General features: G+C 38.6%; 1 protein-coding gene and 1 long non-coding RNA gene across 13 annotated transcripts in view; one reads left to right on the top strand and one right to left on the bottom strand.

Moving 5' to 3' along the window:
* arhgap33 (Rho GTPase activating protein 33) overlaps positions 1 to 17,479 on the bottom strand; it is a 49,885-nt gene that overhangs the window by 16,141 nt on the left and 16,265 nt on the right. For 7 of the 12 annotated variants that reach the window (XM_083529791.1, XM_083529782.1, XM_083529783.1 and 4 more), the window contains 6 exons: positions 8,705 to 8,796; positions 5,695 to 5,779; positions 1,637 to 1,714; positions 1,384 to 1,521; positions 1,151 to 1,243; positions 324 to 446 (listed from right to left, as the gene is read on the bottom strand). In XM_083529791.1, the coding sequence (XP_083385917.1) occupies positions 324 to 446; positions 1,151 to 1,243; positions 1,384 to 1,521; positions 1,637 to 1,714; positions 5,695 to 5,779; positions 8,705 to 8,715 (528 nt within the window). In that variant the 5' untranslated portion in view covers positions 8,716 to 8,796. Of the gene's footprint in view, positions 1 to 323; positions 447 to 1,150; positions 1,244 to 1,383; positions 1,522 to 1,636; positions 1,715 to 5,694; positions 5,780 to 8,704; positions 8,797 to 11,314; positions 11,353 to 17,479 lie in introns of all 12 variants that reach the window. The other 5 variants (XM_083529780.1, XM_083529784.1, XM_083529785.1 and 2 more) reach the window with 1 other exon arrangement.
* Positions 1,453 to 1,737, top strand: LOC310719890. The gene is made up of 2 exons (XR_014531585.1): positions 1,453 to 1,585; positions 1,625 to 1,737. It is a non-coding gene; the product is annotated as an uncharacterized lncRNA (long non-coding RNA).

Raw genomic sequence — 17,479 nt, 5'->3', positions numbered from 1 at the left:
AGAGAGAGAAAAGAAGTAGAGAGTCCTAAATGTGCCAGGTGACCCTGTTCTTTGGCCCAGAAAGAGCCACTATATAGAGCGGAGACTGGGGAGGGACCAGGAATAAAGCAGATGAGAGGAAGATGATGTGGATGATGAGGAGAAGAGAAGAGAAGAGGAGGAGTGTGACAAGTGTAGCAAAAGTTTAGAAGTGAAGAATCAGGCCAAAACTCTGCCAGGTACTTGGGAAGAAATGTCAAGTTTCTACCAACTATGGTGATGATGATATTCTCGTGATTTTCTCAATGAATTGCAATGAATGGGCTCTTGGACATGTGCTTTACCTCAATGGAAATCTCGTCACTGGCTTGGGCTGTGTAGCGTTTGATGACATGCGCGGCTGCGATCGCCGGGACATTTAAAGACGCCTCTTCCTTGAGCAGAAACCGATTGCCATGATTGTCGATCTGAAAGGCACAGATGGCACCTTTATATATGAGCTGCCCTTCAGAGAAGTAATTAAATGCTATATCAATTCATGCAAAACAAAATATAAAACTAAAACTATAGATGCCAACTGATTCATTGATTGATTGATGGAAAAATCCACACAGATAGTTTTTCCTAGTCGCATTATACAGAACAAGAGCAGCCACTAGGGGTTAGGGTTAGTTTATTTGTCTTTTTTTTTTTATTATTCATTTTGAATGTAACTATTTTTATTTCTATATTTATAGTGTTACTTTCTGTTTCAGTTTGAATACATGTTTTATATTCCATCAATATTTATTAATATAATTAATATATTCATATTTTATTTAGCACATTTTAATGATTTAGCACAGTTTTTAAAAAATTTATTTTTGTAATAAAAGTTCAGTACTATTTTAGTATTAAACAGTTGTTTTTTAATTTTAAAAACCTCTTTAAAAAAATGTAAAATAAAAAATTTTAGTTTTATGTTTTTTTACTTTTACTTTTATTATGCATAGAAATTATGCATTTTCTCGTGTCCCCAAATATGTAAAAAATAAATAAATAAATAAAATAGAGTACAGCACATATATGTCGACTGATACAGAAGAATAACCATCGATAGAACGGTGTTTAACTACGGATTTTCTCAGATTTTGATACTACAGCCATTGTACATATCGACCGATCATCTCACCTCCATCCAGGTGAGCACTGGCCCGCAGTTTAGCTTACTGTCCACGATCCCGGAGAGACGGCTCAGGTACGCGGACAGCAGGGGTGTGAATTCCTGATGAACAGAAGGAAAAAGACATAGCGATATTGTTGCCTTAGCCAAGTCACATGACCAAATACTGACCGTGGCATATATAATTATGAAGAGAATCATTCTAAAGGTGGGAGAACAGGAAAGTGTGTTTCGCTTCTCACCTTCACTTGCTCGCCGAGCTCACACATCGATGGCAGGGGCGGGAGCTGGGAGTAACGCCGGTCATAGATGCACTGGTGCAGGTGAGCATCCAGGGTGCGAAACTCCTCGTATATCCGGCGCACCGTCCACGTCTTACCCTAAAGGAGGAATGGCAGAAAGAGAGAAATGGAAGATATTAATGATAACTGTGCAGAAATGAGCGTGACTGGGGGTAAAGCAGATGGATAGACGGACGGACAGACAGACACTCACCTGGCAGGAGACCTGCACGAGGAAGACAAAATCTTTGGCATTGGCTGAGCCACAGCTATCATCACTAGCCAGCTGAAGCTAAAGGAAAACACACACACACACACACACACACACACACACACACACACACACACACACACACACACACACACACACGCAAAAAACAGGTAAGTGTCCAGGACTTTTGATTTCAATTCATTTGCAATCATCGTTCAGAGCAGTCAATCTGAAAATCAAAAGTCAGTCAGTTAGAGGAACTGGGAAGATCCCTGCGAATACCACCACGCACAGCGATCCGTTTCACATCCTTCTCGGCCCATCAGCTTCCTCTTAATTACCTAAACCTGTGAAGCATTTAGATTAGATTGTAGACTTTTTTTTTTTTTTTTTTTATAACTTATTTTATTAACTGAACATTGCATCATAGACTGGCATGTGTGTGTATGAATTACACGGAATTGTGATGATACATGTCTATAAAGCAATGATTTCCTTGGCCTGAAACAGCCAAAAATCCCTTGCGGGTGGGAAAATAAGTGTCGCACAAACTGGTAAAAAAAAAAAAAAAAAAGTGGTGGTCAGTGAATCGGAAAAAGAAAAAGAAAGTAGTTTAGTCCAATGTCTCCTCTGCTCCGGCCTGCTGGGTTAAGACGGGGCACGAGTGTGTTTCAGGGGAATAGAGTGAACTTTTTTTTAAAGGTCAAAGAGAAGTGGAGAGACCTTAGAGCAGAAAAATACAAAGGACAAGAAATAAGACAAGGCAAAAAAAAAAAAAAAAGTGATATGAATTGACAAGAAGAAGACAAGAAGAAGATGAGAGAAGAGATGCAAATTAAGAGGTTAGAAAGGCACAAAAGAGACAAGCTGATGAAAAGAGAAGAGGTAAGGAGAGATAAAAATTAGACAAGAAAGTAGATGTAAAGAGATGATGGAAAGAAAAAACATGAGACATGAATAAGATAAGATAAGCATGGGCAAGTTGAGAAGAGGCAAGAAGAGACCAGAAGAGAAGAGACTCCAGGAAAGAAATGTGAAGAGAAACGAAGACAATACAGAAAAGATGTGACAAAAAAAAAAGAAAAGAGGAGAGAAAAATGCAAAATGAGTAGCTACACAACTAGAAGAGAAACTCTTGAGATGAGGCAAGAAAGAAAAAAAAAAAGAGAGATAAGAAGAGACAAGGAGATGCCAGACAGGAAATAAAAGCAAAGATGCAATAGATGCAAACAGACATGAAGATGTGAGATTTGAAGAGGAGCAAAAAGTGGCAGCCAGAAGAAATGAAACGAAACATATCTGAAGATGGAGAGATGTGACAATAGAGGAGACAAGCGGGGGGAAAGAAGAGGCTGTCCCAAAACATGAGACAAGATGAGAAGAGAAGAACCTACATGAAGCGACAATCTATGGAAGGAATAAAGATGAGGAAAGAGATGACGTCTTTTACAACCCGAGATCTGGAACTTCTTTCGTATGAAACTGCAATAAAAATATTTAAATATAAACGATGCATATAAAGGTGTGTGTCTCTGATCTGGGTTTTTCCTCTATCCGATGTCGCTATATGACGATATGATGATATTTTTTTTCACCCTTTATCTCAGAAAATAGAGCAGTTTATTAATAGGATGCGATGCAGAAAATTGCTTAAACTAAACATTTAAACCAACAACACAGGCCTCTTCAATCTGCACTTGTTACCAGGTTTCTTTCATTCGACTGAAATCGAAGGATAAGAACTTAAAGCCATCCGATGTCGGGTGGTTTTTAAACTTTGGTCGGTAAACTTTTTTTTCCCCCCGGTGTGTTCCGCACAGTTGGCTCTAGTCAGACTGTTTTTCAGCCGATTCTGCATGTTGAATCAGCGGCGGAGCTCGTCAGCAAGAAAGAGAACTCCGATTGGCTATTCGGTTTCGCCAATGAGAAAACAAGCGGGGGAAAAAAGAGGAACTGGCAAAAGCAAACGATGACTGAGTAAAGAGGGAAAGTACGGACGCTTGTTATTCTTGCGCTTGTCTTTACAACTTTGCAGATATGATTGTAAAAAGACACAAAGCCGTTAGTAACGATTGCGGCAGGTGGGGACGCTGCTTGCTTTATATATTCGCAGTTCTAGCTCACCCGGTTTCCACGTTTGCGTACCGAATGCAGACTACTGCCACCTGCTGGTATTGCAGAGTTCTGTTGTCTCATGCAAGCGCAAAATGGACTGCCTAATAAACGGCCTAACTTGCGGCCGGCCGATCAATCGGTTGTCCTCTAGTCTCTATAGGGGTTCACACATCATTTATATCATGACACAGACCTCTGTGCAAGAAAATGCATTCATGCCAAATAATAGAGAGCTACGGACTGGTGCTTTTCCTCTTTGACACAGTGTTTGTATGTGTGTTTTTCTGTCAGACACAATGTGCATCAGCCCTGGAGAATTTTCTCCTCTACGTTGTAGTTGAGTCCTCTCTCACTGGAGCGCCACTGTGTCAAGACTCTAACCCAGACATATCTGCATCCCCACACACACACACACACACACACACACACACACACACACACACACACACACACACACACTAATTCTAAAGCACAGTTCCAGACGCTGACACATATTTAGATCTGTAAAGAGGCTTAGTAAAACCATGAAAATCTTAGCATCTATAAGATGTACTGTATGTATGTTTAGGGGAATACACACTCTAGATTCAGATACACTTGTGACACATCTACCTAAACACATACACAACATTTCGTGCTGTGCACTTTGGAAAAAGACTTAAAACGTGGGCTGTGCAGCAATGTTTGTACTGTGCAGATGTTCTTTGGGTGAAACTTCAAAACCTTGCATCCTGCAGCTTCAAACATAATCTCCTCCTTGAAACACATGGAATAATGTCTGTATTGAAATATAATATTTGGACAAAAGCTTGGGGACACCTGACCATATGATTCGTATGTGCTTTTTAAAAAAAAATCTCATTCCACATTTAGGTCACAGTTTGCCATAATAATAATCTCCAGTCTTCTGGGAAGATGTTTCACCAGATTTTGGTGTGCGCTTGTGGAGATTTGTGCTTATTTAGACACAAGGGTGTTAGTACTGATGTAGGTGAGGTGAGGAGGCCTGAGGTGCAATCAGAGTTCCAATTCATCCCAAAGGTGTTTAACAGGGTTGGGTTCAGAGCTCTATAGCAGGCCATTTAAGATCTTCTTAAACTTGAGTTCGTGGAAAAACCACAAATACCTGGAAAAGTCAGGTGTCCCAAAACTTTTGTCCATATAGTATTAGTGTGTGTATATATATATATATGCGAGAATCTTAAACATAAAAACACTTTCCAGTGACATTTAATATGGGATGCAGCCGTGCCAAGTTGCATTTAAGACTTCTTTCGCATTAAATTTTTTCGATCAAAAACGCTGTTTCAATTATAAATATAATGCAAATACATTTACAGGGGTGGACATAAAAGAGATCGATTTTAAGGGACCAATATAATTATTTATAAGTAATTTCAAATGGATATAAAAAAATTAATATTTTCTTTATTTTTTTTCTTTGTGACAAATGGCCACTGATTAAAGCACCATACAAATACATATTGAAAATCGAACTTTTGGTGGTCTGAACAAAATCAAATAAAAAGCACCCAAAACTGATCAATATGTTAATACTATATTCATCATTTGTATATATTCACATAGAGAAAAATTGGGGGTGTGAGGGGGGGGTGAAAGAAAAAGAAAATGAAGATAAATGCATAATTATTATTCTTTTTTTTTTAAATATATTTCAATTGGCTAAAAAATAAATAAATAAATGGGAAAAGCTATAAAATCTAGACAAGTTAGAACAGAGATCACCGGCAGGGTGTGTTTAAGGGCGCATTAAGTAGCATTAACGCACAGAATAATCAACGTTTAGACATTTAGACCCCCCTCCCAAATAACCATCATGCACACCACATATCACTAAAAGCAGTAAAGACATAGGGAGGGTAATAATAAATAAAATTACATTCTTAACACTGAACTCATAACCGAGGCTATTAAAGCAAGCTTACCTCAATGGAACCAAAGTCGACGATGTCATAGTGAAAATGGGCACAGTCAGTGAGCTTCGGGAAGTGGCCTTTGACGACAGACAGCCTGAGATCAAAATCAGAGAAGAGTCAGTCAGTAAAATATATATATATATATATATACACATACATACATACATATACACATACACACACACATTATTTTGACAGTAATGTTTATTTTCAGAGGACATTTGTTTATTTTTACATTAATGTTATTTTCAGAGGACAGCGAATCTATACTGCTATACACGTTTCGCACTGACTACTCCAAAATATCCAAGTTTCATCTATAGTGTTGTCCCTTAAGATATACTAAAATGGTTGCTGAAATGTGAGGGGTGTACTCACTTTTGTAAGATAATATATGCAGTTTCAAATACATTAAAAGGTCTTTATTCCATATATACACTGCTGTTTATAAATGACTTAGATTTACCATTTTGAGAACATTTAAAATAAAGACTATGGCTTAAAGCTTAAGCAGAAATTACAGTGTGTGTGTTGAATTAAGGCGAATAATTGTGAAAATTAAACAGCACCCGAAACCGTTCTCGGTGCAGCAGATTGGCATGTACAATATCTCACAGAAGTGAGTACACCCCTAACATTTCAGCCACCATTTTAGTATATCTTCTAAAAATCTACACTATATGAACAAAAGCTGACGTTTCCAGCCATATGTCGTTCTTCCCTAAACTTTGACCACAATGTTGTAGGCACACAATTGAAAAGGATTTCTGTAGATGTGGAAGCATTACATTTCCCGGTCACTTAAATTAGGTGACCCGGACGATGATGTGCTTTACATCAGTTGGAGTGGAAGATCATGAATGGCTTGGTATATAGAGCTCGGATGTCAACCTTTTATTCGAGAAAAAAAATGTCCACAAGCACGCTCCAAAATCTAGTGGAACATCTTCGCCGGAGAGCGTAGGTTCATTTCAACAGCAAATGAGGACTAATCGTGAACGGGAAATTTAGAAAAGCACATAATCGCGTGGTATTTGTCCAAAAACTTTTGGCACACAATAGCCGATTGGGTTATATTGGACGACGACTTATGTTTTACTCCTTTTTCTTACATATAAATGAACAGCCTATGCACACATTATGTAGATGGCTGTAGTGTGGGTGTGTGCGTGTGGGGGTGGGGGGGGGGGGTGGGAATACAATAAACAACAACAACAAAAAAAAGGTCACATATCCCTACAGAGGTCTTTCAGTATCGACAAGCACACAAGACTGGAACAATGTCACGATGCTGTAAGTGATATTTGCATATCCCTATCAGTTTTGTAACAGGAAGTGAAACTAAAAGGGCTTCCTGTTTTAGAGCAGCTCATTGCATGTAACTTACCATGGACATGCAGTACACCATCGCTCAGAACCGATTGTGCTTAGATCCTAAGAAGAGTGAATTTGGTCTTACACTGCCTCCTGTTCTCATTTAGCTAGTAAGCTAACATCAATGATGTTTATTTATATTAACTATATTAAACTAATGAGTTTACTTTCTCAAAACAGCTAACAGCAGTGTCTTAGGTCAACGTTGAATGATCTAAAATAGACGGCTGTGTTAAGGGTCGTTGTCCTGTTGGAAGATGAACCGTCTCCCCTGATGTCGGAGCAGGTTTTCATCAAGGATGTCTCCACAGCATGATGCTGCCACCACCATGCTTTACTGTAGGGATGGTATTGGCTAGATGATAAGCGGTGCCTGGTTTCCACCAGACATGATGCTTAGCATTCAGTCAAAAGACTTCAATCTTTCTTTGTCATGGTCTGAGAGTCCTTTGGGTGCCTTTCATTAAACTCCAGGTGGGCTGTCATGTGCCTTTTACGAAGGAGTGGCTTCCGTCTGACCACTCTACCGCACAGGCCTGATTGGTGAAGTGCTGCAGAGATGGTTGCTCTTCTGGAAGAGTCTCCCCTCTGCATAGAGAATGTTGCTTCCAAACATCTTCCATTTACAGATGATTGAGGCCACTGTGCTCACTGGGACCTTCAATGCTGCAGAAACATTTCTAGTCACTTCCCCAGATCTGTGCCTCGATACACCTCGTTCTCAGGGGTCTACAAACAATTCCTTGGACTTCATGGCTTGGTTTGTGCTCTGACATGCACTGTTAACTGTTAAGACCTCATATAGACAGGTGTGTGCCTTTAAAGATCATGTGCAATCAACTAAATTTACCACAGGTGTATTCCAATTAAGTTGTAGAAACATCTCAAGGATGATCAGTGAAAACAGATGCACCTGAGCGTCATGGAAAAGGCTGTGAATACTAAATGATTTTTTCTTTCATTTTTAATACATTTGCAAAGATTTAGTCTGAGGTCTGAAATAAAAAGTTACAAGCTTACATCAGCTTACAATCAACTCAGTTTATGTGAAAAAGTTACTCTTAGCACACTAATGCATTCATATAAAGATATTAATGAGTCAAACACTGAATATCTATTAATATAACTACTTGTAAAAAAAAAAAAAAAAAGTCCTGACCCTAAATCACCACAACACCCTTGACCATATTTGCGTGATTCTTTTCATTTATTCCTCTCAAAATGTTGTTTGCTGTATAACTGATGCTGAACTGTGTGTGATAAGTAGATACCACGAGCGCCAATCAAAACAAGTTCAAAACAGAGCGTGCGCTCGACCCTGATTGGGTTAAAGGAATGACTGATTTTGCAAAATTTAAGTAAAAAGTATAATTTTAAAAAATGCAGTAAGGCTTCAAAATGTAATGTTAAAGTAAAAGTTAATAAAAAAATACTACAGAAAAGTACAGCTACACATAAAAAAACAAATACAGTAACAAATTACATTTACGTCCTTACAATCCACCACTGCAGTTTTGTCATTTCTACAACAGAAATGTGTGTAAGAACTTGGTTTTTCATTCTCTTGAAGGCTGAAATATGTAAAGAAACAACATATCGTTCAAAATTGTGCATAGAGCAGAAATACTCTGCCACAGTGTCTCACCTTTTGCTCATCTTCCCCTTCAAGTTGGCAGTAGCGCCAACGGAGCGGGTGGTGGGCTCCCCAGAACTGTCCAGATTATCTGTGCTCCGAGCCTGGCGGAAGAAAAGAGGATGGAGGTATATTTCATTCAGGTCAGACACGACGGCGCACTCTTGTACTGTATGCCGGCGCACGCGACCGAGTCTCCACAAATCACACACACACATGCACTTCCCCTTAAACATCAACTGCCGAGGAAATGCAGTTTGTTAAGCCATTGTCATAAAGTCATGAACTTCTCCTTCTTTTTGATTTTTTTTTGTTTCCAAAAGAACAAAACTACAACTCCCATATTGTTAGTAGCACTCTAACTGGATTTGCTCTCCTGGGAAGTGTGGGCTATTTTACTTCCTCTGTTTCAAGTCGGCCACAGTAGCACAGATTTGGATCACAGCGAGAAAAGGGTGCAAACACGAGGCAAATCAACATGGGATCAACATCTGCTGTGCTTGAAGCTTTTGCAAAAGTGGCAACATTGATTTAAAAAAAAAAAAAAAAAAAAAAAAAAAAAAGAAAGAAAAAAAGAAATAGAGAGAAAGTAAATACTGCAAAAACTCTTGTTTTAAACAAACTGGATAAATTCTTCCTAAAATACGAACCTTAAAAAAAATTTAAAAACCTGTCAAACGAATGCCCCATGTGAGAAATCTGTGACTCCCCATTTTTCACTTTTGCTGACCAATGAGACTTCAATTCTATCCACCTGAGACCAGAGGCAATTGCTTCTGAAGCCTGTGTATCACAAATCAAAGTTCATATCCCGAGTCTCTTAGTTGGTTTGTCGCTGTTTTAACTAAAAAAAAAAAAAAAAAAAAAAAAAAAAAAAAAAAAAGGCTATTGGTCTCTCATTATCCTTCTTGCTTTGTAAATAATTTGAACCCCAATGATCCTGGATTATGGCAGCTAGAAATCCTGAACCTGAATGAACTTCGCTCTCAAATTTGTTTCCTCGCCTCACCCTCCGACTCTGTAACTCAAAATACACTACACGTTTGCCTGTTTACACCCGAGTGCAATTACTATGTGCAATTAACTGTCAAAACAAGCTTCAGTGTAAAAGGAAGCACACCAGGATGTAATGCATATGAATTAAACACTGCATACGTGGAAAGCAACCTTTACAGAATAATGTATAATTATACCAAATAAACTATCGGGAAACCTGAATTTTCCAACTGCATGTTCTTCTTTCCCAAACTCTTTCCACAAAGTAGGAGGCACACAATTGTATAGGATGTGGAAGCGTTATATTTTCCCTTCACATGAACTAGGGGACTGAGGCCTGCGCCTGTGTACAACACAAAGTCCAGGAATATATGCTTTAGAGTGGAAGATCTTGAGTGGCCAGCTAGAGAGCTCCGAGCTTAACCCTACTAAACGCCTTTGGAATAAATTGGAACGCTAATAAATTGGAACGTGGAATGAGCACAAATCTCCACAATCAGCACACTATATAAAATATTTAAGGGTTGCTGCAATCGATTATTTAAATTAATAAGAATTCTAATGATTATTTCATCGATTAATAGAGTAATAGAATAAGAAGTACTTTTTCTTTATTAAAAACAATACTAAATTAGAGAGAAAATAAGACAGATCTCTTAAAACTTTAGTTTTTCTTTTTAGAAAAAATTAAGTTTTTATTGCTTGAAATTACTTTAAAAACTGTAAACGCCCGGTTTTCTTTGTTTTAGATGGAAGTTATCCCAAAATTTGGAGACGTCTTCTGCAGCATCTTTTTTGTTACCTGTCAAGATCGCTCCAGAGTTTAGCAGGTGGTGCGTCAGTAATAATGGTCCGAAGCCACATTTTTTCAGCATCCCTAATATCTAGTGCAATATCGTGCCAGAAACGTGGGAGAAATGTGGAATGTTCGAAATAGAATAAAGGGAACGTGATGGACATGTGTCCACAAACTTTTGTCCATAAAGTGTCTCCATGATGCATAGAACTGTAATGCATCATAAAAACCCATTATTGGCGCATGTTTATGTTGCACCATAACATATCACAGAGATTAAGATCAAGCAGAATTGAAGCGGCTGATTCAAGCATTGCTCAACATTCGATTCTAAGGGGCGACAGGATTAGACTCCTGCTTGCTAGGCCGTGCCCGACACCCCCGAATAAGCACTATGCTATTCTAGTGAAGAGGAAATGAATCAGTAGCGCTGCGTTGCGTTATGACTTAAAAACCTCACGGTTTTGCGCTTTTCTGCTAGCGCAGGTTGAGCTAAATCGTGTTGTAATGGATAGTCTACAGTGGTGAAGTTTCGCCCACATGCCACCGTTCAAGGAAAAACACCTACTGACATGTTTATGGATGTGTTGTGCAAACTAGGCTATTTCCCCTCAGGGTATCAGCATGCGCTATGCAAGTGCCATTCATTTCACTACAATCTCACAGGCTCTGGAGCTTTCTGAGAGGAATTTTTTTTATAAGCAGAAAAAAAAATTGATTTTATCAGTAAAAGGCATCACATTGTATAAATAAAGCAAGTAGTATTTTGAAGCTGATTGGCTAATGCATAAAATATGATAGGAAAGAAAATACCTCAAAGTCTCACTTACCGGCAAAGCCAACTGCAGCGCTCTGGGCAAGGAAAAACCTTCAGAGATGGTCAATACAAAGTTCACACAGTTTTTCGTTAAAAGTGGTCAAAGTGACATTCAGCCGCATCGCAATTAAGCAACAGTGAGTTAGACAGCTGCCACACCTTCCGTTTTGTACAGTTACATCAAAAAGTTGTACATCCACCATTCTCCAGTGCATCCTGGATTCTAGTCAGGCAAGTTTATGTTTTAGGGGAAAAAAAAACTCCACAAATGAGTGTAAATTACCAGTTTCGGCATCTAAAGGTAAACCGATTATAGCTGTTGATGCATGTAATATAACAAAACCTGGCTTACCGGCTTTTCGGTAAGAACTGAAACCTATAATTTCGGCATTTATAGGCAGTTTAACTGGCTTCTGTTCAAATTTGCATTACATACTGTTCTTTTCATTCAGCAGACAAGGTTGTACAGATAAAATCTACCACTGACTACCCCCACCCCACCCACACAGTCTATATTTCATTCCTTCACTTCCAGCTCTTTGGTCCCTGGTGAAATATTCTTGACCACACTTAAACAGCTAAAAGCTCCTGGACGAAAGACTCACAGAAATGGCAATTCTGTGAAAAAATGGCAATTATCTTCTCAAATATAATGCAAAAAAAACCCACATTTTATTCCCATTTCACTATGGCTCTGCAAACAGCTGAGGTAAGAGTACTCGAGAGAGAGAGAGAGAGAGAGAGAGAGAGAGAGAGAGAGAGAGAGAGAGAGAGAGAGAGAGAGAGAGAGAGAGAGAGAGAGAGAGAGAGAGAGAGAGAGAGAGAGAGAGAGAGAGAGAGAGAGAGAGAGAGAGAGAGAGAGAGAGAGAGAGAGAGAGAGAGAGAGAGAGAGAAATCAAATCCAGCAAGGCAACATGCCAGGATCAATAAAATGGTGCAAAAAATACTACATTTACACTTGTCTTTTTGAATTCATGGCTTCCAAAACTGTCAATTAAAGTCATTTACGAGTTCCACACAATTATACCAGACCTACTCACTGTCCTACACAGAGGAGAAAACATGAAATGTCCTGTATGAACTCCGAAATGAGTTCTAACACCAACACGACACAACAGGTCTGGCTCTCAGTTCAGTTCTCTCATTCGCATTATTGTATACATATCAGACTTCACGGGAATCATTTTGCCATACAGTGCCCACTAATGCGCTTGCAATATCACACATCTGTTCACTGGAACAGGGGGTGCATTTAGTGGGAATCTCAGCCTCCATTGCCCAACCGGAGCAGGAATGCAGGGTAAAATAAAATCCTGCTGGTACCTGCAACTCTTACGGTATACAAACAATAGGTTTGCATGTTTACTCCAAACAATCATGCTCTTATAAACTTAGCACCTGGGAACTGCTGTGAACCCCCCCCAGGAAAGTGGGTTGAGACAACGCGCTGAAGATTAATCTCCCAAATGTGAATGTGACTCGTACGATTTATACTGTAGGGACAAGTCTGAGCGGTTTATATGTCATCAGTTAGCAGTACAAAAATAGAAACGTCACTTTTTTTCAGTTATATGTTTGCATGATAAACGAGAAAAACAAATGAGCCTGAGCAGGCGAAAGAAAGAGATTTGATGTTAACTGGCAGATAAATTGGTTCAAAGAACAAACAAACAGCGCAAACTTCACTTCTTTGGTGCCAGTAAATGGGAACCGTAACAGCTCGTAGACGGAAAGTTTAGCAGTAAATACAGCGCCTTATAAAAATATGGAAACTCCAAGCCTTTTATTGTTTTTTCAAAACACCTGAAATGTTCCTTTTGTTTATAGGCAACAAACTAGACAGAAGACAAACACACACAATTGGACACAGAATGACTAGAAGTTCTGTGGACAGATAATGTTAGCAGACGACACCAAAAATAGAGGGAAAAGCTGAATGGTTTGGGGTTGGTTTGAAACAGGGAAGGTTGAAGACTTATTGTAGGTGAAAGGAAAACTGATCCAACATGGCTACCATTCCATACTTTAACACCCTGTAATCCCATCCGGACTGTGGCTGACTGGAACCAACGTAACCATTCAAAAAGACAATGAGCTAAAGCGTAAGCCCAAGTTTTGAAAGCTGTATTTAAAAAAACAAACATTGAGCTGGAGTGTTACGTATCACGTATTGCCCTGCCCAGCCTAAGCATCCTAAATCCTATTGAATTTCTCTGGGATGAATTGGATTGCAAGGTGAGAAAGAAATATCCACCTAGCAAACACCACTTTTGGAATGCAAAGTATTTTAGCTGAAAGTGGAGAAACTAACTGTCCAGATGCCAAGAGCGTGTAAATACGCTATTCGTTCTATGTAAGGATTTTTCAAGGAAAATAAATGTTGAGATCTAAAATTTGTTGTGAAAAAAGTGCAGGCAGGGTGGAGTGGGTGAAGATGAGTGGCAGGAGTGATTTGTGATAGAAGAGTATCTGCGAGAGTAAAAGTGAAAGATTATAGGACTGTGGTGAGACCTGAAATGATGTATGGTTTAAAGACAGTGGCATTGACTAAAGGAAGTGGAGCTGGAGATAGCAGAGCTGAAGATGTTGAGATTTTCATTGAGAGTGATGAAGATGGCCAGGATTAGAAATGAGTTTATTAGAGGGACAGCGCATGTAGGACGTTTTGGAGACGAGGTGAGTGAGGTGAGATTGAGATGGTTTGGACATGTGCAGAGGAGGGATATGGCATATATCAGTAGGAGAATGCTGAGGATGGAGCCACCAGGAAGGAGGAAAAGAAGAAGGCCAAGGAGGAGGTTTATGGATGTGGTGAGGGAAGACATGCAGGTAGTTGGGGTGAAAGAGGCAGATGTCAAGGACAGGGGTGTATGGAGACGGATGATCCATTGTGGCGATCCCTAATGGGAGCAGCCGAAAGAAGATGATGATCTAAAATTAGTTTGGTCAAAGTAAATCTTTATAATGTTAATTACCTAGTTTGTTTCATTTAAACAACTAGAACATGCAGGTGTGTTTAAAAAAAACAACTAAAAAAAACAACTAAAGATTAGGCGTTTCCAAACTTTTGACATACACTGTATACATCTGTGGTACATTATTAGCCAACACTTTTATAACTAGTCAATTAAGCTTCCAGGCAACCAAAACATAAGGCTGGGTAATAGACTGGGGTGTTCAATGCAAGTTATTAATACACTAACCCAAATATAGCTGTTGGTATGAATGATAATATTGGCTAGTCAGTGGGGTTGCCAATGATCACTGTTCCTAATGTATAATCTGAGCAGCTGCAATTTCTTTAGCATAATGATAGGGGATATCCCTGCCAACTACACATCTACTGATTTTAGATATATTTGATAAAACTGGCCTAACTGACAACCTTTGGGCCTTCTGTAGATGGGTCGATTTGATAAATTTCAGAAAAAAAAAAAAACAAAGCCATTTTTACCAACATGCCAGGCCTTATTGTAAGCAGGCATCCTGAAGTACGTGCAGTAACCCCACACCCGTTTACTGTGGCTAGCTCGGGTTTCTCAGTCAGGCTTTGTGGCATAGTGGATTCCCGGAATGTGTCTTCGCTAAACAGCTGCTTTGAAGAGGTTTCTTGGAGTTAAACTGCCACAAAACAAAAATCTATTGCAGCCCAATAAATACTTTCTATACTCCAGATCATATTTAACACTCTATTTCCCATATAAATGCACAACATATAATTATACCACCTGTATTGAAGAAGCATTTAGCCCACGTCCCGATAGGAAATATGCTTTGCGGCTAAAATGCATTTTCACCCTTTTATCCTTTTCAATCCTTTATTTCTCCTGGAATAACTATTTACGACAATAAGGAATCAAATTCTTAATATTCACTACCATTGCGAATCCAACATGCCATAACATTAAAGGACACCAGAAAGAGAAACCTTAACTGGTCCTAAAGTGGTACCTTAGACATCCCTTTCTTCTTGAACATTCTGTAAGCTGGGGGGGCAAAGGTCACAAGTCACGATAGCTGAGAGTCATCTTGTCCGCCATTGTGAAGTCACGTACAACTGCCTGTCTTACATTACAGGATCCGAGACTTACGGCATTTCCCGCTCTTATAAACCGTTTGTCTTCTTTACAAAATGTCCCGTTTTCCTTCACTTGCCCCTTGTTGCAGTCACCGATGCACGCCCAGGCACCTGTTGAATATTTGATGTGATGAAGTGTGATCTGAACTGGGGTCAGTGCCACAATTGTGGCTCCCTCAGCTGTTCTGGTGGAATCGCTCAAGTGACACTTTGCGTGTCTTAAATCCCAACAAATCTATACGTTTAAAAACATCTAAAGATCCTTCGATCAAATACAGCTAATTATTATGAATCTGGGGAAACTGTGCAATATCACCTTGTAGAACTAGATTAGGAAGTCACCTTTTATACGTTAAAAGCATTTCCCAATTCAATGAAACAATGCTAGATTTTTTTTTTTGTAGGACACAAACTACAGTTTATAAAAAAACAAAACAAACAAAAACAAAAAAAAGAAGTGAAAGCAATGTACAATTCAAGGATTAGTGCTTTACAAGTGGACCCATTTAAACCCTATTCTCCAGAGCAGAATTAACAGTACAAGGCAATGAATTCATTTCTACATGCAGCATAAATCAAATTGACTCAGCAAAATGGACAAATCAATTGATAGACCTAAAGTCAAATGGGTTCAAGTGCATACTAATACTAAAGACAATACTATACATTTATAGCACTTAGTCAAAAAGCTATTGAGTAGCTTTTCTACATCATGGCTTAGCACACATGCTTGTTCTAATTAGCACTCCTGTAGTAAAAATTCTTCCCTGCGAATCATAGTGTCACTAGCCAATCATAGCCGTGTCTAAGCTCGAGTATGTGGAAGAGGGCAGTTAGCGAGTGAGTGTTTAGTGCATTCAGGGCAAAACATTTGGAGGTTGAATTCACGTCTCAGTGAAAGTAGATGTTTGGCCCACCCTCTCCTGTTGGTAGCAGTCACGTGAAAGGGGTCTTATATATATTTTATATATATATAAAAAAAAAACAATAAAAAAACCCGGCAAATTAATTTCCATTTACTGTGAAAAAGTCTGTAAATTAATATAAGAAATGTTGTTAGGAAACTTTGAATCTATAGTGCCTCAGTTCTTGCTCAAACTGCCACACAAACTTCCCACTAACTTCTGTGCGCTTAATAACGCACAAATACTGTTTGCCTAAAAGAAACAAGGAAGGAGCTCAACCCTACGTGCACACGCGCACACACACACACACACACACAATTGCTAATACTTAGAACGAGTCCATATAGAGAACTTGGTAGTAATGCTATAGAACAACTGTACATTCTGGAGGGCTTAGACAGCACACTGCAGGAGCGCAAGCATAACACACACGGACGAAACTTACAAGTGACGAACATGCACACACACACACACAAACACAGAGATACATCAAACAAATATGAAGAGACAACATGCATATAATCAACAGGCATGGGCAGGTCTGGGTTCAAATTTTAGTTAGACAGCAAATGAACCTTAATCAAAGTCTGAGTCACTATAACATCCCAAATTCGGAGTAGTTGTTTAGGGATTAAATCAGTAACAATGTAAGATCTACATTCTGGCTAATGTCTATAAATAAATGAATAAATATACACACACTCACGTAGTCCCCAAGTTATGATGGCTCAACTTACAATTTTTTTTACAATCTTACAATGACGATAGTGACTTTATTAAAATAATTTAGAAGTAAATATTAACAAATTACTGTATACAAACCTAAACTGATCAACATTCTTTAAGATTCCTGGTAGGCTAGGCCATATCACGACTTGCGATATTTTCAAGTTACGATGGTGTCACTGCATCTAGATTGAAAGTTGGGGAATACCTGTGTGTGTATGTGTAATATATTATATAATTTTATATTATATATATATATATATATATATATATATATATATATATATATATAAAATTAGGGGTGTTACGGTACACAAAATTCCCGTTACAGTTAAGAAAAACAAAACATAAAATTGCTTGTATTTTTATTATTATTTACATTTGTAAACGTCAACAGTTTACATTTGTAAAACAATTTTAGATAAAATGTCTGGTTAAATCATTTATAAAATAATATTTTATAAAAAAA

This window comes from Silurus aristotelis (assembly GCF_946808225.1).
Source record: "Silurus aristotelis genome assembly, chromosome: 25".
In the NCBI taxonomy this organism is placed as follows: domain Eukaryota; kingdom Metazoa; phylum Chordata; class Actinopteri; order Siluriformes; family Siluridae; genus Silurus; species Silurus aristotelis.
This window is presented reverse-complemented; position numbering and strand designations above follow the sequence as displayed.